Below are 25,348 nucleotides of genomic sequence, written 5' to 3'. Positions count from 1 at the left end.
CTGTAAGTGTAGTGTACATTGACTGTAAGTAGTGTGTGTAACTAGGAACATAAGTGTACAGACATTGACTGTAAGTGTAGTGGACATTGACGTGTAACTGTTCAGTGTTAGTGTAAGTGGAACATAATACATGCACGAAGTGACTGTGGCTACATTGACTGATAGTGTAGTGGAACATTGACATGTAAGTGTAGTGTGGCTGTATTGAACTGTAAGTGTTAACGAACATAATACAGCACGAATGGACTGTGGATGTACACCTGTAGTGTTAACTTGACATGTAAGTGTAGACTGACATTGACATGTAAGTGTAGTGTTACATTGACATGTAAGTGTAGTGCTGTACATTGACTGTAAGTGTAGTGGGACATTGACACATAAGTGTAGTACAGTGTAAGTGTAGTGGGACATTGACTGTGTAAGTGTAGTGTTAACATTGAACATGTAAGTGTAGACTGACATTGCTGTGTAAGTGTAGTGTGACATTGACATGTACAGTGTAGTGGACTGTGGCTGTACAACTGATAGTGTTACATTGACATGTAAGTGTAGTGAACATTGACTGTGTAAGTGTAGTGCTACATTGACATGTAAGTGTAGTGACATTACAACTGTAAGTGTAGTGGAACATAATACAGACATGTAAGTGTAGTGTACATTGATGTGTAGTGTTAACTGTGAACATAGTGGGACATTGACTGTAAGTGTAGTACAACATTGAGTGTGTAAGTGTAGTAATACATTGACATGTAAGTGTAGTGTACATTGATAGTGTAAGTGTAACATAACATTGCATGTAAGTGTAGTGACATTGGCTGTAAGTGTAGTGTTACATGGAACATGTAAGTGTAGTGGGACATTGCTGTGTAAGTGTAGTGTTAACATTGACATGTACAGTGTAGTGCTGACATTGCTGTAAGTGTAGTGTTAACATTGAACATGTAAGTGTAGCACGACATTGACTGTGGTAGTACAACATTGACAGTGTAAGTGTAGTGAACATTGAGCATGTAAGTGTAGCTGTACATTGATAAGTGTTAACTGTAAGTGTAGTGCTACATTGACGTGTAAGTGTAGTGCTACATTGACGTGTAAGTGTAGTGCTACATTGACGTGTAAGTGTAGTGCTACATTGACGTGTAAGTGTAGTGCTACATTGACGTGTAAGTGTAGTGGGACATTGACGTGTAAGTGTAGTGCTACATTGACGTGTAAGTGTAGTGCTACATTGACATGTAAGTGTAGTGTACATTGATAGTGTAAGTGTAGTGGGACATTGACTGTAAGTGTAGTGTACATTGACATGTGTCCAGTGTTAACGAACATAATACAGCACGTGTAAGTGTAGTGTACATTGACTTGTAAGTGTAGTGGAACATTGACGTGTAAGTGTAGTGACATTGTTGTGTAAGTGTAGTGTTACATTGACGTGTAAGTGTAGCACGACATTGACTGTGGCTGTACAACTGATAGTGTTAACTGGAAGTGTAACACAGCATTGACTGTAAGTGTAGTGTACATTGACTGTAAGTGTAGTGAACATTGACGTGTAAGTGTAGTGTACATGTACAACTGTAAGTGTAGTGGAACATTGACGTGTAAGTGAACTGACATGTAAGTGTAGTGGCTGTACAAGTGTAGTGTTACATTGACGTGTAAGTGTAGTACTACATTGACGTGTAAGTGTAGTACAACATTGACGTGTAAGTGTAGTGGGACATTGACATAATACATTGACGAATGTAAGTGTAGTGTACATTGATAGTGTAAGTGTAGTAATACATTGACGAATGTAAGTGTAGTGTACATTGATGTGTGTTAAGTGGAACATTAATACAGCAGTGTAGTGACATTGCTGTGTAAGTGTAGTGTTACATTGACGTGTAAGTGTAGTGCGACATTGACTGTGTGTAGTACACATTGATAGTGTAAGTGTAGTAATACATTGACGTGTAAGTGTAGTGTACATTGACTGTAAGTGTAGTGGAACATTGACATGTAAGTGTAGTGACTACATTGCTGTGTAAGTGTAGTGTTACATTGATGTGTAAGTGTAGCACGACATTGACTGTAAGTGTAGTGTACACGTGTAAGTGTAGTGCTACATTGATAGTGTGTAGTGGAACATTGACGTGTAAGTGTAGTGCTACATTGATGTGTAAGTGTAGTGCTACATTGATGTGTAAGTGTAGTGCTACATTGACGTGTAAGTGTAGTGCTACATTGATGTGTAAGTGTAACATTGATGTGTAAGTGTAGTGCTACATTGTGTAAGTGTAGTGGGACATTGATGTGTAAGTGTAGTGCTACATTGACATGTAAGTGTAGTGGACATTGATGTGTAAGTGTAGTGCTACATTGACGTGTAAGTGTAGTGCTACATTGATGTGTAAGTGTAGTGCTACATTGATAGTGTTAACATTGTGTAAGTGTACATTGAGTAAGTGTAGTGCTACATTGACGTGTAAGTGTAGTGCTACATTGACGTGTAAGTGTAGTGCTACATTGACGTGTAAGTGTAGTGCTACATTGACGTGTAAGTGTAGTGCTACATTGACGTGTAAGTGTAGTGCTACATTGACGTGTAAGTGTAGTGGGACATTGACGTGTAAGTGTGTAAGTGTAGTGCTACATTGACGTGTAAGTGTAGTGCTACATTGACTGTAAGTGTAGTACACATTGATAGTGTAAGTGTAACATAACATTGACGTGTAAGTGTAGTGGCTGTACACTGTAAGTGTAGTGCTACATTGACGTGTAAGTGTAGTGCTACATTGATCGTGTAAGTGTAGTGCTACATTGACGTGTAAGTGTAGTGCTACATTGACGTGTAAGTGTAGTGCTACATTGACATGTAAGTGTAGTGCTACATTGATGTGTAAGTGTAGTGCTACATTGATGTGTAAGTGTAGTGCTACATTGACGTGTAAGTGTAGTGGGACATTGACATGTAACTGTGGCTACATTGACTGTAAGTGTACTGGAACATAATACAGCATGTAAGTGACTGCTACATACAACTGTAAGTGTAGTGGGACATTGACATGTAAGTGTAGTGTGACATTGACGTGTAAGTGTAGTGGGACATTGACGTGTAAGTGTAGTGGGACATTGACGTGTAAGTGTAGTGGGACATTGACATGTAAGTGTAGTGCGACATTGACGTGTAAGTGTAGTGGTACATTGATGTGTAAGTGTAGTGGGACATTGGCTGTGTAAGTGTAGTGCTACATTGACGTGTAAGTGTAGTGGGACATTGATGTGTAAGTGTAGTGCTACATTGATGTGTAAGTGTAGTGGGACATTGACATGTAAGTGTAGTGGGACATTGACATGTAAGTGTAGTGCTACATTGACAGTGTAAGTGTAGTGCTACATTGACATGTAAGTGTAGTGTACATTGACAGTGTAAGTGTAGTAATACATTGACGAATGTAACTGTAGTGTACAATTGATAGTGTTAAGTGGAACATTAACGTGTAAGTGTAGTGGGACATTGACATGTAAGTGTACAACATTGAGTGTGTAAGTGTAACATACATTGACGTGTAAGTGTAGTGGACATTGACATGTAAGTGTAGTGGGACATTGACATGTAAGTGTAGTGTGGACATTGACATGTAAGTGTAGTGGGACATTGATGTGTAAGTGTAGTGCTACATTGACATGTAAGTGTAGTGGGACATTGATGTGTAAGTGTAGTGGTACATTGACATGTAAGTGTAGTGGGACATTGACATGTAAGTGTAGTGGGACATTGACATGTAAGTGTAGTGCTACATTGATAGTGTAAGTGTAGTAATACATTGCATGTAAGTGTAGTGGCTGTACAACTGACAGTGTAAGTGTAGTGGGACATTGACGAATGTAAGTGTAGTGCTGTACATTGACTTGTAAGTGTAGTGGAACATTGACGTGTAAGTGTAGTGACATTGACATGTAAGTGTAGTGGGACATCGGATGTGTAGTACACATTGACAGTGTAAGTGTAGTAATACATTGACATGTAAGTGTAGCTGTACATTGATTGTGTAGTGTAGTGGGACATTGACATGTAAGTGTAGTGACATTGCTGTGTAAGTGTAGTGTTACATTGACATGTAAGTGTAGTGGACATTGCTGTGTAAGTGTAGTGTTAACGAACATTGACATGTAAGTGTAGTGTGACATTGACAATGTAAGTGTAGTGGAACATTGACATGTAAGTGTAGTGACATTGGTGTGTAAGTGTAGTGTTACATTGACGTGTAAGTGTAGCACGACATGAAGTGTGTGGGACATTGAGTGTAGTGTAGTGACATTGTGTGTAAGTGTAACATAACATTGACATGTAAGTGTAGTGTGGTTGTACAACTGTAAGTGTAGTGGAACATTGACATGTAAGTGTAGTGGGACATTGACGTGTAAGTGTAGTAGACATTGACTGTAAGTGTAGTGGGACATTGACTGTAAGTGTAGCTGTACATTGACTGTAAGTGTAGTGAACATTGATATGTAAGTGTAGTGGACATTGACATGTAAGTGTAGTGTTAACATTGAATGTAAGTGTAGCATGACATTGACATGTAAGTGTAGCTGTACATTGACAGTGTAAGTGTAACATACATTGACATGTAAGTGTAGTGTGGACATTGACATGTAAGTGTAGTGAACACATTGACATGTAAGTGTAGTGGCTGTACATTGACGTGTAAGTGTAGTGAACATTGACGTGTAAGTGTAGTGTGACATTGACGTGTAAGTGTAGTGACATTGACGTGTAAGTGTAGTGGAACAGTAATACATTGCATGTAAGTGTAGTGCTGTACATTGACTGTAAGTGTAGTGGAACATTGACATGTAAGTGTAGTGGACATTGACTGTAAGTGTAGTGTTACATTGAATGTAAGTGTACAGACATTGAATGTAAGTGTAGTGTACATTGACTGTAAGTGTAGTGGGACATTGACATGTAAGTGTAGTGTGACATTGACATGTAAGTGTAGTGGGACATTGACATGTAAGTGTAGTGTGACATTGACATGTAAGTGTAGTGGGACATTGACATGTAACTGAGTGTGGCTGTACAACATTGACGTGTAAGTGTAACGAACATAATACAGCACGAATAGTGTGGAGTGTTGACATGTAAGTGTAGTGGGACATTGACATGTAAGTGTAGTGGGACATTGACATGTAAGTGTAGTGGGACATTGACATGTAAGTGTAGTGGGACATTGACATGTAAGTGTAGTGGGACATTGACATGTAAGTGTAGTGGGACATTGATGTGTAAGTGTAGTGGGACATTGATGTGTAAGTGTAGTGGGACATTGACATGTAAGTGTAGTGGGACATTGACATGTAAGTGTAGTGGACATTGACATGTAAGTGTAGTGGACATTGACATGTAAGTGTAGTGGGACATTGATGTGTAAGTGTAGTGGGACATTGACATGTAAGTGTAGTGTACATTGACATGTAAGTGTAGTGGGACATTGACATGTAAGTGTAGTGGGACATTGATGTGTAAGTGTAGTGCTACATTGACATGTAAGTGTAGTGGACATTGGCTGTGTAAGTGTAGTGTTACATTGACATTACATGTGTTAGTGACATTGACATGTAAGTGTAGTGGGACATTGACGTGTAAGTGTAGTGGGACATTGACGTGTAAGTGTATACATTGACTGTAAGTGTAGTGTACATTGTGTTAGTGTAGTGCTACATTGACATGTAAGTGTAGTGTACAGTGAAGTATAGTGGACATTGACATGTAAGTGTAGTGGGACATTGACATGTAAGTGTAGTACATTGACGTGTAAGTGTAGTGGGACATTGACGTGTAAGTGTAGTGGGACATTGACGTGTAAGTGTAGTGCTACATTGACGTGTAAGTGTAGTGCTACATTGAGTGTAAGTGTAGTAATACATTGACGAATGTAAGTGTAGTGCTACATTATAGTGTAACTGATAGTGTAAGTGTAGTGGTACATTGACATGTAAGTGTAGTGGGACATTGCTGTGTAAGTGTAGTGTACATTGACGAACATAAGTAAGTGGACATAGACACGACATTGACTGTGTAAGTGTACAACTACATTGAGTGTTAGTGTAACATACATGACAGCAGTGAATGGACTGTGGCTGTACAAGTGTAGTGTTACATTGACGTGTAAGTGTAGTGGGACATTGACTGTAAGTGTAGTGTACATTGACATGTAAGTGTAGTGGGTCCAGTATTAACGAACATAATACAGCACGAATGAACTGTGGCTGTACAACTTATAGTGTTAACTGGAACATAATACAGCATGAACTGACTATGGTTGTACAACTGTTCAGTGTTAACTGGAACATAATACAGCACGAATGGACTGTGGCTGTACAACTGATAGTGTTAACTGGAACATAACACAGCATGGACTGACTGTGGCTGTACAACTGTCCAGTGTTAACGAACATAATACAGCACGAATGGACTGTGGATGTACACCTGATAGTGTTAACTGGAACATAATACAGCATGAACTGACTATGGCTGTACAACTGTTAGTGTTAACTGGAACATAATACAGCATGGATTGACTCTGGCTGTACAATTGTTAGTGTTAAGTGGAACATAATACAGCATGGACTGACTATGGCTGTACAACTGTTGAGTGTTAACGAACATAATACAGCACGAATGGACTGTGGCTGTACACCTGATAGTGTTAACGAACATAATACAGCACGAATGAACTGTGGCTGTACAACTTATAGTGTTAACTGGAACATAATACAGCATGAACTGACTATGGCTGTACAACTGTTCAGTGTTAACTGGAACATAATACAGCATGGATTGACTGTGGCTGTACAACTGTTAGTGTTAAGTGGAACATAATACAGCATGGACTGACTATGGCTGTACAACTGTCGAGTGTTAACGAACATAATACATAATACAGCACGAATGGACTGTGGCTGTACACCTGATAGTGTTAACTGGAACATAATACAGCATAAACTGACTACGGCTGTACAACTGCTCAGTGTTAACTGGAACATAATACAGCACGAATGGACTGTGGCTGCACAACTGATAGTGTTAACTGGAACATAATACAGCATGGACTGACTATGGCTGTACAACTGTCCAGTGTTAACGAACATAATACAGCACGAATAGACCGTGGCTGTACAACTGATAGTGTTAACTGAAACATAATACAGCATGAACTGACTATGGCCGTACAACTGTTAGTGTCCATTGGAACATAATACAGCACGAATAGACCGTGGCTGTACAACTGATAGTGTTAACTGGAACATAAGACAGCATGAAATAGCTGTGGCTGTACAACTGTTAGTGTTAATTGGAACATAATACAGCATGGACGGTGGCTGTACAACTGTTAGTGTTAACTGGAACATAATACAGCATGGACTGACTATGGCTGTACAACTGTCCAGCGTTAACGAACATAATACAGCACGAATGGACTGTGGCTGTACAACTGATAGTGTTAACTGGAACATAATACAACGTGAACTGACTGTGGCTGTACAACTGTTCGTGTTAACTGGAACATAATACAGCATGGATGGACTATGGCTGTACAACTGTTAGTGTTAACTGGAACATAATACAGCATGAATCGACTGTGGCTGTACAACTGTTAGTGTTAACTGGAACATAATACAGCATGAATGGACTATGGCTGTACAACTGTTACGTGTTAACTGGAACATAATACAGCATGAATCGACTGTGGCTGTACAACTGTTAGTGTTAACTGGAACATAATACAGCATGAATCCACAGTGGCTGTACAACTGTTCAATGTTATCTCGGAACATAATACAGCATATATGGCTGTAAAATGTATTAAAGGGATATTCCTGTGCGTGCTGCAATTTTTAGTATGTGGTCGACTAACAGAGACTTTTTAACGATTGTAATTACATATCAAATATATTGCTCTGCATACTGTATATTAAACGTGTTTGTGATCGTTCTAATATTTGTACTAGGTTAAATTTCATTTTATGTCCTAAAATATATTTTTTGAAGACGAAATCCGGTTTGGGCTTCTTACAAATATTAAGACGACGAGAAACACATTGAACATACAGACACTGGCATTCTAAACAAGAAAATATATTTATCATGTAAGTTTAATCGTAGAAATATTTTATTAGTCGGAAACATCTTACAATGCAGCAAACTCAGGAATGTCCTTTTAAGTTGATAACAAAACAACCCCCCAAAAGCCTAAACAGACCTCCTTAATGTGTACCTTGACTTGAACAATGTATATGTTTTACTAGGATAATTTACATTTGTTTGTTTTGTTTAACTCACCACTTGAGAACATTGATTAATTAATCATCGGCTATTAGATGTCAAACATTTGGTAATTCTGACTCCTAGTCGTTAAAGGAAACCCGCTACATTTTTTTTTCTAATGCAGCAAAGGATCTTTTATATTCACTTTCCCACAGACAGGAAAGCACATATCACGGCCTTTGTCCAGTTGTGGTGCACTGGTTGGAACGAGAATAAAACAAGTTAGCTGAATGGATCCACCGAGGTGGTTCGATCCAGGGACCAAGCACCTCAAGCGAGCACTGAACCGACTAAGCTAAATCCCGCCCCAATTTGCAATTGCTTCGTTACTACTATAATATTGTGATTTTAAATTGCAATAACATGCTAAACTGCATGAGATCATTTGATCATGTAAACACAAACTACATATATTTGTTCAGAATTGGATCTTTAAAATATTTGATTGTTACCCTCATGAAAAGTACATCTGTTTATTAGCGTTTAATATTATTTGATGGAAATTAAGCAATAGGTTTTTTGTTATATTCTGTATAAATATGCATTATTGATTGGGTTCTCACCGTGACGCGAAGTAAAGGCACTATAATTATGAGACCGGTTCTATCAGTTTGATGAGAAAGTATTCCACATTTAAAATCAGCCGGCAAAGGAATCACTCATTTTTTTTAATTGCTCACCTCATTACTCAAGGTAACGATGGTGTAAGAATCATTTTCTACAACAAGTTTCCAGAAACTTCCTTCTGTCCCCTTTTGATCTGGTGTTAGCAAGTATCCATTTTTCTCGAGTTTCGACTAGAGGATAATATAAAATGTTAAATAATGCTTGAATGAAACTAACATAAATACATTAAAGGAGCTCAATCACGGATTTAGTGGGCCTTGTTTCTCTAAATATGCATTATAAATGGAAATTGCATCCATTTGGAATACCAAACCTAGTTACTGTATGATCCAAACATTTTTAATTGAACTACGATCGAGGGAATTCCACGACACGCTTCATTTTTTAAATTTGGAAGTCTTCTTGTAAAAAGTCATAAAAGTACGAAAACACAGACTCGTAGTGATGAGGCTATATATACGACAACCGTATTATGTATTTGTGGATTTTATATAAACGATCGCCATGTATAGAGACTTGGCAAATGAGGGCCGGCTATATACATGGCAAATAATAAAAATATATATTATTTCATGACGAAAATAACCGCGAATACGCTGAAATAAAATAATAAACAGTCGGAACATGAACTCACCATTTATTATTATTATTATTATTATTATTATTAGGCGTTAGGTTACAGCACGCGCAGGGGTGGATCAATCAAATACATGTATTTATTTACCGCCTATATACATTTTTGCTGTTAATATAGCCAGCGCTCGTTAGTGGAGGCTATGGTCACGGCCTTCGTATATATAGTCACATCGTATATAAACACCGTCTAGTTCAGAGTATTCTTTTAAAATGTAACAATTCCTATCCCAAGTCAGCTATTATGGCATATTTTGTATAAGGTGGAAAATGACGGTGTTTGTGATTCAGATGTTTAGAGTTTTTCGTGTACGACTAACGATAAATGTACCTATAGATGTAAAGGCCTAACTAGTCGGGATTGTCGACGTACTAACATAAATTAATGTATAAGCTTAATATCATTCAGTACATGTTTTAATTAATTTTTAATAACTTATTTTCATTGTGGGGTTTTTTCTATTTACCCTACGTCGCAGAGGACGGTCAAGCGTTCTCGTTACACGAGCTTGGTAAATCGTTTTGGCACTGCAGTTATTCGGAGAATGCCCGTCACGTGACTCAAAATAATACGTCACACCTCTGCTCTCCAAATAGCCGTTATTTTTCTCAGAATTATGGACCGTACCCATAATTGAATTATTTTTTTATAAAATACCAATAATAAGTGTGATATGGTGGTTATGTAGATAGTTCAATAAAGTACTTTTAGGTACAAATCAAATGTATATATTGTCATATAATACTTTGTTGGGTCAATAATTAGGTCAACCATCCGTGACAGAGCGCGTTTAATAGGGATCGTTTCTTATAAACAAAACAGTTGTGTCAGTTTACATATTGTGTCTGTAAAACTTCTTTCTAATACACATATGCATAGTATTATTTGGAAAGTGTCTATGGACACTTGTCCCAATGATGGCTCTGATACATATATTATACAACATTGTTTAAATGTGTATATATACTGATATACGTACATACATACATACATACATACACACATACATACATACATACATACATACATACATACATACATACATACATACATATAAAAATATATAATATATGATCACGATATGATTTTAATGAAACACTAATTTTAAATTATCGCCGCTTACTGAAATTTTAAACCAGAGCATGAACTAGTAAAATTATTAAGTAGACAGAAATTTCAGTAAGCACATAAAATAAGAATACTTACTGGTATCATGAGAATGTCATGTCGACCATCCACCCACATTCGGTACTTGTCAATAGTATCTATCAAAGAGACGAGACGTGAATAGAATAGAATGGAATAGAATAGAACTGATTAGATGTTTAACGACATCCCAGAACGAAAAATGCATCGGCTATTCGGTGTCAAACTATAATAAATCAAGACGTCTATGTATACTGTGAAACACACAAACATAAAACTTTGTATACTCAAAATGATATATCTTACTGGAGAATATGTACGTAATGACTTGGTGTGATTGCATATTGATTATATAGAGACACGTGATTGCCGTACGTCGTAAGAAAAAACCCAACACGAAATCTGCCTAACAAAAATAACAAATATCAAAAAACAATAAAACAAAACAAAATAAGACATCATATACTGTTTGAATTTGCCGAATTATTATACAATGCACTTTGCTTGATTTGATAACATATTTATATCTTATGTGGTACACACAGTGTCATGTATTGCAAAATAGTGTCTCATAATCATGTACAAGCTTACCTGCATATGGAGTATCATTTAGGGTAACAATGTCCTGAAATAAATGTATGATAGTTTCAAAAGAGAGACTTCAATAATAATTGTTCAATATATAAACATAATTCACGACCTTTAATTTATAGAAGTGTAGTGTTTACTGACAGATAGGTAATATAGCACACAAATGCACCACAACAATTTCGGTTAACCAGAAACCACTGTTTAAGGACATCTTGGTAGAATGTAAACGATTGTTATTTCATATTTTCCTAATTATAGTTTGCTCACTCGATTTATCGAATAAAAGAGAAAACGTGCTGCCACCACATAGGCATCATGGGTGAATCTAGGATTTTCAGCGGGGGGAGGGGGTATCATCTGTGCTTACCTTCCTGATCCACATATCTCTTTGAGCGGTGTGCGTTGCTGTGTATATAGTGCGTGTTTGTTCCTCGGTAGATTAAGTGTGTGTGTGTGTGTGTGTGTGTGTGTGTGTGTGTGTGTGTGTGTGTGTGTGTGTGTGTGTGTTTATGTGTGTTTTAAACCCTTTACAATCGCCCGGATCGACCTCCCTCGGTTACCAGTATGTAGAGCAATACATTGTGTGTATATTTTCCATAGATAAGATAATTCATGTCATGTCGAGTGTGTTTGATACTAGAACAGATCGTGCTTTACCATTGATCTACACCCCGCCGTTAGTAGCAGATGCTGTATTACACGGATATACACACATGCATACATACATACATACATGCATCAATACATACATACATCAATACATACATACATGCATACATACATACATACATACATACATACATCATAACATTTGTATTCGTTATGATCTTACCATTTTTCATCTTAATCACTATGGATTGGATCATCAAATATCAAGCATAATAATATACCTCCGTACATATGTGAAAAAAGATGTATTCAGTACAGCACAAGCTTATTAAAAATATTCACATGGGCAAGTTCGTCGAGTGTTTTCTTTCCCATGACCATAGATCCTTTCTGTTTTGGATATTGACAATGGAAGTCTGAGTTTTCAACGCTTGTGTTACCAAAGCGTGCCATTTCAGCCAAAGCGACGAATATTGTTTCGTACTGTTCCTAAATGTTCAACATAATGATTATGACACACGTATTGTAATGTGTGGAAATGCAAAACAGAAAACACAAATTGATTTTGGATAGAATTATTCAGAAGCAACTACTACTACTACTGCTATTGCTACTAAAACTACTACTACTACTACTACTACTACTACTACTACTACTACTACTACTACTACTACTACTACAACCACTACCACTACCACTACTACCACTACCACTACCACTCCTGCTGCTGCTTCTGCTACTACTACTGCTATTGCTGCTACTGCTTCTACTACTACTGCTATTGCTGCTACTGCTTCTACTACTACTACTACTACTACTACTACTACTACTACTACTACTACTACTACTACTACTACTACTACTACTACTACTACTACTACTACTACTGTTATTAGTAGTATTATTACTACTAATAATACTATTGCTACAACCACCATCACCACAACAACTACTATTACAATCATCACAATCATCATTACCATCGTTACGATCACCGTTTTAATCATTTAGTATGATCATCCTCATTATTGATACCGTAAAATAAAGCACTAGTATACCCAAGCTGATAGAGTCGTATTTTGATACTTTACCTACTCGGTGTATCTTATCTTGGTCTGGACGAGACCTTTACGCTGATCTCGCATCTTTGTCATGACCTTCAGGACATCAACACGACCTGTAGCCTCCATCTCGTCCAGGAGGATTTCTAAAGCAATGTAGGTTCCAGTTCGACCAATCCCAGCGCTGAAAACATGCATTTGTCTAAAAGGTATTAACACATATTTTAAAGGATTTATTTTATTTTATTTCTGCTTCTGACTTGTCTAAATATGTTTGTTGTTGAATTAAGTCATCTTCTTCGTCGTCTTCTTCAAGTGATCGATATTTTCATCATTTTAAAACTTGCTAAAGGGCAAAACGTAGATCACCTTGCTATCTCTGCTCTTGGAAAAGCAGATGTATGTTAGCAAATCAGGTTCATGACCTACAAAGGTATTCATATTTTCATCATTTTCTTATGTATCGTGGGTCAGTGGCCTTAATACTGATCACAGCGCACATAGTAAGACAGTGATAATGTAAGGAAACATAAACAAAACACTATATCGTCTCTTATTACCATTTTATAATCCAACAAAAAGTACCTGCAGTGTACAAGAACCGGACCGGGAAGTGTAGGTTTTGTTTTGCGAACTCTCCACATAAACTCTGTGAAGTCGTGGACGTTAGGAACTCCGTGATCAGGCCACGAAATGAAGTGAGATTGTTGAAATGTCTTGGATTTTCCAGACTAATAACATAAAAGAAGAATAACTGAAACTAAAACGGATTGAAACGTAGACTGTTACAGTAGCATACAAAAGCACATGCATCTCAATAGATCCTATAATTCGTTAAACATTATCCCAAATGGTTAACTAACCTAATGTTCATAAAACATTATACAGATCATCGGATCGTCTCTAGTCCGTGGACTGTAACAGTGTCTAATGACAAATCATCAAGTCTAATGTTAGATACTCATGAGGTAGACAGAGGCAAAAACTGGCAGTTGGCTTGCATCTTGATTTAATTAAACGAATGCCTAATAGTATCATTGCTTTGACTGTGACTCATGAGTGCATGTCGTCACAGTTGTACGTGTTCCAATGAGCTTTATCTTGCACTAGTTTTGATTTAGTAAACTAGTCTGTGAGTGGCAGTACTCTTTCTGGTGAAATCTCCAGTAAAAGGTCTCCTCAAGGTGGTTCTCCTATTCATAAAAAATGGAATCAACCATTATTTTGTAAATTCCCATTCGTCCCAGCCGGGATACATTTACACATTTTACCAAAACGTCAATGTGAATGTGCAAGTTCAGACAATATAACAAAACATGCATATATTGTTGTTTGTACTTGAAAAAACAACGCTGTCGTTATATAACAATGTAATAACAGTTTAGACATACCTTTATGTGCGTTACACAGAACTTTCTATAAACAAAATCGCTTCTTTCTTCGTTTTCAATGTCAGCAACTGTAAATTTACCAATAGTAATCGCCTTCTTATCTGACCAGTATGGTTCACATTTCGCCTGAAATATATTCCGAACAAAACTCTCTATACCAGAGCAACATGTCAGCACATTAACAAGAAACATACATATGTATTAGAATAGAGAGGCATTTCGTCTACGATTAGTTTTGTTTCCAGATTTCTATTTATTAGTCAAGTGGTAAAATACCTGTAGTGAACTGAAATGATTATTAAAGCCTTTGTAATAAAACACAAATTTGTATTGCATATTGCGTGGTAATTTATGAGTACGGAACATAAGGCAAGCATTTGGAAACCCTCACAAAGACTACTCTTTTCAATGGATCCATGATATAGTTACGGAAAGACTAGTATAATTTGGAAACCCTCACAAAGACTACTCTTTTCAATGGATCCGTGATATAGTTACGGAAAGACTAGTATATTTATATTATGTCCACTTTACACAAACTGAATAGCACATATGACTGCTTCTTACCAATTGTGGACTACTGGTTGGGATTGGAAAAATCAATCACACTTACGACCAATTCCGCTTCAAAGGTTCTATCATTGACTGAATCACATGTAGATATAGGGTTTTCTAATGAAGGGATTATAATGTGTACCTATACTATTTCAATGTCTACTCAGACGTAATCTTCCTCAGCAACACTCAGCCGACAAAGCCACTACATTTTCCCTACTTAGTCTATACTAAACGGAATTAAGTCAATTAAATTGGATTTTCGAGGCACAATGTTCTGCGAAGTGTCACACACCATAGTTCCTTCCTCATTTGGAATCGCGCATGGGAATGGAACATACATACAGCAACTAATACCTTGGTGGCTTCAACAAGTTTAGTCAACATGATGATATGTCCACATTCTTTTTCCCACATCATTCGCCAAAAATCTGGTAAAGTATTTTTGTTTGGAGCTAAAAAGAAGAAAAAAAACGCTTAATAGATCTGTAATTAGTTTCATTTAATATCAGTGTAATCATTGCCAAACATGAAACATATGGTTTTACATAAGCATAGCCAATCATTACATGTGTGTCTGATGGTATGACCAGGAATTACTAAATACAGATAGGAAATACACAATTATATTTCAATGAGTGCATTGTAACTGTATCTAGATGAATACCGAGATGCAGCGTCCGAAATAATTTAGGATATTACAAGAATAAAAAAAAAGGTTTTATAAACAATGGCTTATGCAAGTAGAACCTTGTTTTGTCAAATAAGGATACCTTGTGCTGCGATAAAATAATCCTTGCCTTGATAAGCCTGAAATGCAAAATGTGTAAAACAAAATTTAAGAGAAAATATATATTAATTATTGCATTTATAAGTAAGAAAATGTTTAATATTATGTCAATTAAATTAGATAAATTAATCCTATTTGATTGGAGTTTTAGTATGTGTATGCAGCAGTATAGTAAGCAAAAACACAGACAATAAACAAATGTGATTTTAACTTATATAAAAACGAACGTTAAGACAATTCAATGAGTAAAACCCAGTATAACAAACACCAACATATACAAATATCAAAGTATGCAATGTCATATGTTAGAACAAAAACAACTATTTGAAAACTATGTGGAACCGAAATGTTGTAAAGTTTGGAAATAGAAAAATGAAAAAGTAACTACAATGTTTCTGGACATACATGAATACTTAATTTATTCTAACACTATAACATCTGACCACATTGTAGCAGTAATTATTGAATCCGAATTTGGTTAATTTCTTGGACATTATTATGTCAGAAGGGAACTCTAATGAAAGCATCAGCTTTTGATTAATCAGTGTGATCAACAAGGTAATCACGGTATCTGTTCCAAACTATTTTCAAATAGGCATTTAAGTATTATAAAGTAGCATCCAGGATTTATGAAAAGTAGGTTGGACTGGGAAAGAATATTAAAGTAAAAACAAACTTATGACGCGGAGCAATAGAGACGACTATTTGTAAAGGCAGCAGGAATGCAATACATTTTCAAAACAATTCATGACTAGTACCAACTGTCAAAAGTATGCAGTTCTGGAAACAGAATTTATATTTTAACATACAATCACTTACATCAAGGAAGCTGGCGTTGATGTAATCTGAATATGGCACATCTGGCAGCATTGTTAAGATCACACGATTATTGTCATCTTCAAATCAATCATAACATATCTAATTAGGTGTCTGCTATTGAACAGTATTTTAGCACATACATATATTTCAAATGAAAATTTGTAGTACCCTTTTTTCAGGACAAAGTGACCTATAACAATATGTTCGAACTTGTATTCAAATTGATTTACAGTACCTGATGAGAATAGACACAAATATTTCTTAATACATTCGGAGATATTACTAGTTTATTATGTAAAATAAAACATATATGATAGACATTGATAAAATATTTCTGAAGTTATCAGCCAGGTGCATTCATCAAACAACAGTTAGCATACCATTCATCGTGTGATTTAAAATAGCTAATCTACATGCAAAAACAGTATGACGTTGTATAAATAAAAACACTGAGACATTTTCATCAATTCAAACTAAAGTCTCAAATATGGACGCAATTCAAAATAAGATTGAATAATAATAATATTGTAATTAATGTTATGTATGTTTTAAAGTAAAATAAACCGACATACATGGGTAATAGCCTCGGAATCGATTTTTTGACCTGTTTTGTGAAATCTGCGAGTCATCATATGGAAAGCTGAATCCATTTGGTAGTTTCTGAAATACATTTTCAAATATGAAATCGAGCTCGAATATGGTTTCGCTTCTCAGACTTCTCCTATAGACGAAACACCTCATAGTGATTCCAGGAAGCACACACTCTAAAACTAGACTATGGTTTAATCCATAAATAAAAGTAAAGTTTTTAAAACACTTTCGACTTCTCTACAACGTTTTAAACTACACTTACCTTGATTTATGTAGTATATTATACTTTTCCCCCACAGCTCCTTATATTGTGGTATAAATAATATTATCTTATGTCCTTGCCACTTTTGTATTTTGTGTATTGCCCATGTGTATTTTGTGCTGGGGTGTCGTTAAACATTCATTCATTCATTAATTCATTAATTCATTCGTTCATTCACCCTTTAATGCAGTGATATGCCATATGGTTTAGTGTTAGCATCAATATTATTTTGTTCTAATGACTTGTGAAATTTTATGAAGTGGAATAGAAATGAAAAATTAATTAGCAGAAATGTCGCGAAAGGGAATCATACCAAATGTTCAACAACCAAATCAAGACAACTAAGGCCTAATACACTAAACTGTACCTATTTTGTCCAATGCAAAAAAGACTCGAAAGGACGATGAGAAGTAGGTTAAGAGACCTTAAGATAGCTGTATGAATTAGACTCCGTGTCTTTATTAGCTCTAGTGTTGATCTACTCGACGGCTCCAGAACATCTGATTGCTTGGAACATTGTGCACCTGAATATAATTTATTACAAACCTTGTACTCCGTTTCAAAACCGCCAGGCTGGTTTCTGATCTTCTCTAAAATGCGAGGCAGATCACTGACTACCACACCACCCACTGGTAGGTTGAAGTTAGAAATGTTGCAGTATTCTGTTTCAGATGTGTCCATGGTGTCTTCTTCTTCATCCACCTCTTCTAAACCTGAATCAGTATTCACCGTAACAATATACTGGTCTGCTTGATTCCTGTCTTCTAAAATTCCAGAGCCCTCTGGTACTGGTCCATCGAGATAAGCAATATTGACGTACTCGCTTTTTTGTTCTGCATGAACAAATCATATCACATATTTATGCCATAAGCTGTTATTGTGTATCTGTCCATATATTTGTCTGTCTGTCTGTCTGTCTCTCTCTCTCTCTCTCTCTCTCTCTCTCTCTCTCTCTCTCTCTCTCTCTCTCTCTCTCTCTCTCTCTCTCTCTCTCTCTGAATGAAAATCGTTCAATGAAATCCTGAACTTTACTTAGCAACATGATATCCGATGGCTGTACATTAACAACATACATAATAACAATAAAAGAAACAAAAATATTCATCCACTTAAGAGAGAAACATATTAAAACTGAACAGACTATAAGATTGTATTATTAAATCTAGCTATCGTGATCATACCTGTTTGATGATGTGTTGTTCTGACGGGAGTTGTAGGCTGTATGCATGTGCACTAGTTTAATGAGCGTTTTTCTCTATGAAAGACAACTTCGTGATGCCCATTTTATATAGGCATAGGCCATCATAATGATAGTTCAGTTTTCATTCCAGTTATTTTCCTTAGTTGTGTGTTATAATAATAATAATAATAATAATAATAATAATAATAATAATAATAATAATAATAATAATAATTATTATTATTATTATTATTATTATTATTATTATTATTATTATAAAATGAGCGAGTATAGCTTAGGTTGGACTATAATAGCAGGTGTATTTGGCTTAAAATAAATATCGGGTCAAATGGTATTCGCCACAACTATCTATGGCGTGGGCTTGAATCCACGACCTGAATACAGAAACGTAATTGTCCTGTTCACTTGTGTGGATTATGACACCGATGAAGATTAGTGGTTTCAAATTCATGAATATATTTCAGTATGCAGATACGTATCACATGTTGACTTAATTGTGTTTATGAATACGAAGCCTGAAAGATAATTGTACGGTTAACATAATAGCGATATGTAACAGTGGTGTGTTCAACAGGCATTAAAATGTCCTCATTTTCATTGAATATACCATCTACACAGGTATGCTGAACACAACGCGACAAGGAAAACCGGTATGTGTGGCGATATACTAAAAATATATTTTTATAAGAGATACATGATTCTTACGGATTTCTCTTTTAGCTTTAGAACATTTGGATTTCGGTTCCTTAGAGGTCGTATTGTCCATTGTCTCATGGTTAGACATTCGATGACGCCTGCGAAAAGAATTAGTAGAAATTGTAATTACTTACTCTCTAGTTATGTAATTGTGAAATTTGCTTCAAATTAACAACTGCTACTATATAATAATTTAGCATACAATACCCCGTTTTCATCAATGTATTGTTTTTAGGTTTTGTCTTGGGCGCAAATTTTGCAACATAAACCATTAATAATGCTTACGGTGACCGCTCTAATTATTTATGTATCTCTTTGTCAACACATTTTACATTTACAGCATAAGGAATGAACTATGCTAGCAATACCAATATTAGCAAATCATTTTTTTTTTGTCGAGGCGCGTGTGCTGTACGCTGGAAAATAAAGTATAAATTCACAGCTACTGACAACGACAGAAATGATTTTCTAATGCATAAGTTGTTAGGGGTTTTCACGTACCGCGCGCTACGTCAAAAGCTATGCACGTGAAAGACAGCCCTTACCTTATCAACACAACTGCTATTATCACTATCAACATCGTCAAAAGGATAACGCCCATGAAAGTCCCAGCAATTAAAACAGTCGACGTAAAAAGGCCAGCGACACCTTCAAAAATGTAAGTGTCTCTATGTTATAAGAAAAAAAAAATATCGAAATGAAAACATACTGTGCTCTAGTGGTGACGACAAAACAAACACTAATCATTATAGTACAGCTGCATACCAATTCTCAGACAATACAATTAGCTGTCTTGTGTATTAAATATGGAATTATACTGATTTGGCTGTTCAACGTCATTTTATTAATGTTATATACGCTTTATTTCAACTGGAAAGCATGTTGTTATGTGATACATTAGACATTTGTCTCGAATAGATAAAAATATAGAGGCTATGCCACCTTAATACGATTTCTCTAACGTACATGTGTTTTACTGATTAATCTGTTTTTACTGAGTCTATCTCATTTCGTTAATGATATATACTTTATTGTGTGTTGATATCTTCTTGACATGTAGACTGACACAAAATTAACGAAACACTTCATCAAGGTAGACCTCGGCAGACACACATACAAGAGGTGTTTCGCTTGCTATACTATCAATGTTTACGAACTGATATTAATTTGCCAAACATCTGTAAAACGTAATGGCATGTATTCAAATTTACAATGAACAATACACACGTTCTTTGCACATGTGTCCGCCAAACCCATCCACGCAACCCTTAGTGCAGGTTCCGGAAACGTGATCGCATATTTGGGATTTACAGTTCCCACATGAGAAACTGCAGTCCGCGCCATAATAGCCAGAACTGCATGCTGCAAATAAAGAAATGTCATTGCACTATTAAACCTTCGAATACGACATATATAAAATACGAAACAGAATGTGCTCAGAGTTATTTAGGAAAAAAACCGAAACACAACGAACTTTGAATATATATTATAGGTGTAAGCATCTGATATCTATCTCTCTCTCTCTCTCTCTCTCTCTCTCTCTCTCTCTCTATCTATCTATCTATCTCTCTCTCTCTCTCTCCCTAAACCCCTAAATAAAAATCCTTAAATGAAATCCTGAACTTTACTTAGCAACATGATATCCGATGGCTGTACATTAATAACATACATAATAACAATATAAGAAACAAACATATTCATCCACTTAACAGAGACCCATATTAAAACTGAACAGACTATAAGATTGTATTATTAAATCTAGCTATCGTGATCATACCTGTTTGATGATGTGTCGTTCTGGCGCGGGCTGTAGGCTGTATGTATGTGCATTAGTTTCATGAACGTTTTCCTCTATGAACGACAACTTCTTGATGCCCATTTTATATAGGCATAGGCCATGTAAATGATAGTTCAGTTTTCATTCCAGTTATTATTATTATTATTATTTATTATTTTGCAGCTATAGTCCGGCAGCAGAGAAGCAATTATTGGCCTGACCCAAAATTCTAAGTTACAGGTTTTTTTAATTCTCTATATTTATCTTCGGGGCATATATTCTATTATCCAAGTCGGTGTAGCGTTGTCACCCTTGTGCAATTTAAAATATGCGAGATAGCAGGCTAAGGGTTTGAAAATCAACAAAGTGTTAATCTGTAATTAGATATGACAAAACATGATTTGTTTTATATGCTAAACGAATTCATTGACACTTATTGGAAGTTGTACTAATGTATTCAGATAATTAACAAACAACCCCCCCCCCCACACACACACACACACACAGACACACACACACACACACACACAATTAGTGAAAACTTTAATTGTGTACTACACTTTCTCCATATCACACGAACGAGATTTGTGTTTGACAAGAACTCACGAAAAACTTCTTACGTTGCAATTGTGGAGGTGTGTTGAAAATACGAGTTGAATAACGATGATTAATATTGATTATTGTATTCGAAGGAAATCCTTGTTAAGTATATACATAAACAAATTCATTAAAAAAAATTCAATGAACGAAACTTATGTCAATTATGTGTACAGCGATTTTATTGAATATGAACGACGAAATCGAAATACGTGATCAAGGCCATATATGTACAAAATGCCTCGTCTATAGGATGACAGCTACTAGGGAGGGGATCCTTTACTGGAGATTGTACATCATGTTACATGTTCTCTAAAAACAATTCTTAAAACACCAACCAATTATCTTGTTTACAAACTGATGCCATGAATTATATAACTACATATTTACTCACAACTAACGCAATCTAGTCCGTCCCACTTGCAGCCACTTATACATTTTCCTGTCTCATGGAAACATGGTTCGTTACGGACGCAATTTCTCTGAGAACAACTTTGTTTACATCCATCTCCATACTGATCCTTGGCACATTCTAAAATGAAATAAGAACATTTACTAGGCTACTCAATGGCATATATTCAAGTTTATTAAATATATTTTCCATTTAATACAGATGCAGAAGAAACGTTTTTTTAATAAAAATATATATAATGCCAATTGTCTACCCCATCTCTCTCTCTCTCTCTCTCTCTCTCTCTCTCTCTCTCTCTCTCTCTCTCTCTCTCTCTCTCTCTTTCTAACCATTTGGCGTGTCTGAACTCCTCATGTAAGACACGGTTTAATATTGAACATTTTGGCCGTTCGATATATTCAATATTCATGCAATATTTGGTTTCACCTAAGTAGTAAATTATTTTATCAGGATAATTAAAACATATTAACTAGGCATAACGTCCATTGACAGTAATATTATAATATAAAACTAAATGCAGTGTCAGCGTATTTTAAATCTAAATAACACAAAAAGGTAAGACTTGGGGTACATGGTTCACAGAGTGCAGTCACCAATACACTAGGACTGGTTTAATATATATTTGTAAACTTAAACAAGTCCTTACGTTGAGTACAGGTTGTATTCATCCATCCAGGTTTACAGCCTCCAACACACTCTCCAGTCTGGGAATCGCACTGCGAGTCGTCGTCCTTACAGTGTCTCGTACTACAGTCTAGACTACAGTCCATACCATATCTGTGGTCACATTCTGACAAATTAAATTGTGCATACAAATATAATTAATATGAAGAACAAAAATGTTATCGCATTCAAGAATCACCGAATATAAATATTTTATTTTTCATCCAATAAACAAAATACCCATTCTCGTACCTGTACAGTCGTTACCCTTCCATCCAGTTTGACAGCCTGATTCACATTTTCCATCAGTGTGATTACAAGATAATTGTCCGGTACAGTGTCTGTCTGTACATGACAAGGAACAGTCTGGACCATACCTCAAATACGTTGCACAATCTGCACAAAAATGAATTTATGAAAACAACGTCGTTCTTGTACTGAATACATCATCATCATGCCTTTCATACACAATAGTGAAGTTGATATTTTAGTATTCATTAGGCACCCATTATGCATCTTTCTTCCATTTACCAAATATATAATTATTTCTCGTTAAATGTTTTAATGTCAAATAAATAATTATTTCTTGTTAAAATGTGTGCATTTAGTACACGTAAGAAAGAAGTATGATCGATGCATAATGGATACCAAAAAACACAAATTCACCATTGTGCATAAATGGCATGGCGATGGTAATACAATGTAAAAGTCTATTCGGATTTCGAACATTAAAGCTACTTGACCACCTCCTGTTCAATTCACATATATCTTAATTTAGTATCTTTAGCAAGAAAAATATAGTTGCCTTATAGTAAAAAACAAATATGATGGACGGCTAATATATACTATACGGCATAATTTATTGTGAGGTGTGGAAGAAATGTTTGCAACATGCAGTGTTCATGTTACTATTTACATGTGTTGTTCGGATTGCATATCAAGCAGTTATACACATTGTACTTTAGGAAAACGATTTGTATGTACTATTAATCAACATAATATTAAATATAGTGACCTGTAGTATAACGGAATATATGCACTAGCATAGCGGTTACCCTGAGTACAGTCAGTTCCATTCCAGCCTGCTTGACATCCTCCTGAACAAGACCCAGTCTGTATATCACAAGGTGCATGTGAATCAGCGCAGTGACGGTCGTTACATTTAGTACAATGAGAGCCATAACCCACGTTCTGCTGACACACTGTTAAACAGAGAACAAGGTTGGTCATTCCAGCGTTAGAAAGTATGTGTACGCATGTCCAGCGTAAACTTCATATTGTATAACTTAAATCACTCTGATTGGTGACATTACTATCTCTGAAACAAGGATGTCTGCTGAAAACTTAACTATTTGAGCATGAAAAATTACTCAAATAATTACTTGTACACAAAAACTACTCAAAAAACTATTCTAACATGCACACTACTCAGGTAATTACTTGAACGTGAACAATACCATACCAATTACTGGAACATGGTGCAAAATATTTTGTACATTAAGATATTTGGAATGAATGAATGAATGAATGAATGAATGAATGTTTAACGACACCCCAGCACGAAAAATACATCAGCTATTGGGTGTCAAACTATGGTAAATGCAAACAGTAAGTGATGATCAACATCAATATACAAATTCAACAGTTAAATTAAACACAGTGTAAAGAAATGTGCAAAAACACAAATATCACAGACATATAAAATTAAAATTTAGAGTAAAAGTCAGTATCGCGTAAAAATTGTAATACGACGCAAGCACCTCAAGCGAGCACTCAACCGATTGAATAAACCCCGCCCTTGTTCAAAATAGATGCTATAGCTCATGGTTTATTTCTAGAAATATATACTTGCCATATACTTCAACTTCCTGGAAGTCCAAGGCGGTTGAACGACTATTATTTGTTCCTTGGTAGACTGTCACGTATCTCGCGTTGACGTCACATGTGATATTCATCACATCCGGAATATCAGATCCGTTTGGTTTACCAGTCACAGTACCACACAGATGTCCAGTGTTAGACGTTCTGTTCCGTGTGTTAGCGTACACCTGGACACCGTTTCGTCTCCACTCAACTGAATATAACAAGAATACAATACCGATGCCCATATGACAATACAATTATGATCATATTGTATTAGAAACTTATGTATGCTATAAAATGCATCTTTTTTAATATATATAAAACGTTTACTTACAAGTAGTCCTGAAGAAGATTTGTACTTGATGGATGAAGTACAGTTTTTCTAAATCCACTTCCCACCAGGTGAAATTCTTGTTCGTGGCGGTATGCATGAAATTGTACTCATGCTGAGTGGTGTTGTCATCAACTGCTGTGGATGCGTTATATTTTTGATAATAAGAACTCTGGTACGCCGACTTCCCTCTGGCTACGTTTACTGGTAAAAAAATAAACGTAATTCCCATTAATGGTAGTGGTAGTGGTGATGGTGGTGGTGGTGGTGGTGGTGGTAGTAGTAGTAGTTGTAGTAGTTGTTGTCGTTGTTGTAGTAGTAGTAGTAGTTGTTGTTGTTGTTGTTGTAGTAGTAGTACAAGTAATAATAGTACAATTAGTAGTAGTTGTTGTTATAGTAATGGTACAAGTAGTATTGC

At 35.9% G+C, this 25,348-nt stretch overlaps 1 protein-coding gene across 1 annotated transcript in view; it reads right to left on the bottom strand.

Annotated features, from left to right (window-relative positions):
- LOC121374535 (receptor-type tyrosine-protein phosphatase T-like) overlaps positions 1 to 24,844 on the bottom strand; it is a 28,019-nt gene extending 3,175 nt beyond the window's left edge. The window contains exons 1-19 of the mRNA XM_041501639.1: positions 24,589 to 24,844; positions 23,792 to 23,938; positions 22,720 to 22,863; positions 22,063 to 22,193; positions 20,499 to 20,649; positions 19,833 to 19,935; positions 19,297 to 19,385; positions 17,937 to 18,223; positions 17,110 to 17,197; positions 16,538 to 16,614; positions 15,702 to 15,738; positions 15,286 to 15,404; positions 14,374 to 14,499; positions 13,568 to 13,713; positions 13,017 to 13,166; positions 12,264 to 12,410; positions 11,313 to 11,346; positions 10,782 to 10,840; positions 8,995 to 9,111 (exon numbers count right to left, since the gene is read on the bottom strand). Of these exons, the coding sequence (XP_041357573.1) occupies positions 11,331 to 11,346; positions 12,264 to 12,410; positions 13,017 to 13,166; positions 13,568 to 13,713; positions 14,374 to 14,499; positions 15,286 to 15,404; positions 15,702 to 15,738; positions 16,538 to 16,614; positions 17,110 to 17,197; positions 17,937 to 18,223; positions 19,297 to 19,385; positions 19,833 to 19,935; positions 20,499 to 20,649; positions 22,063 to 22,193; positions 22,720 to 22,863; positions 23,792 to 23,938; positions 24,589 to 24,844 (2,214 nt within the window). The 3' untranslated portion in view covers positions 8,995 to 9,111; positions 10,782 to 10,840; positions 11,313 to 11,330. The remainder of the gene's footprint in view (positions 1 to 8,994; positions 9,112 to 10,781; positions 10,841 to 11,312; positions 11,347 to 12,263; positions 12,411 to 13,016; positions 13,167 to 13,567; positions 13,714 to 14,373; positions 14,500 to 15,285; positions 15,405 to 15,701; positions 15,739 to 16,537; positions 16,615 to 17,109; positions 17,198 to 17,936; positions 18,224 to 19,296; positions 19,386 to 19,832; positions 19,936 to 20,498; positions 20,650 to 22,062; positions 22,194 to 22,719; positions 22,864 to 23,791; positions 23,939 to 24,588) is intronic.
- Positions 24,845 to 25,348: the final 504 nt, after the last annotated feature.

Source organism: Gigantopelta aegis, chromosome 6 (genome assembly GCF_016097555.1).
Source record: "Gigantopelta aegis isolate Gae_Host chromosome 6, Gae_host_genome, whole genome shotgun sequence".
NCBI lineage: Eukaryota > Metazoa > Mollusca > Gastropoda > Neomphalida > Peltospiridae > Gigantopelta > Gigantopelta aegis.
This window is presented reverse-complemented; position numbering and strand designations above follow the sequence as displayed.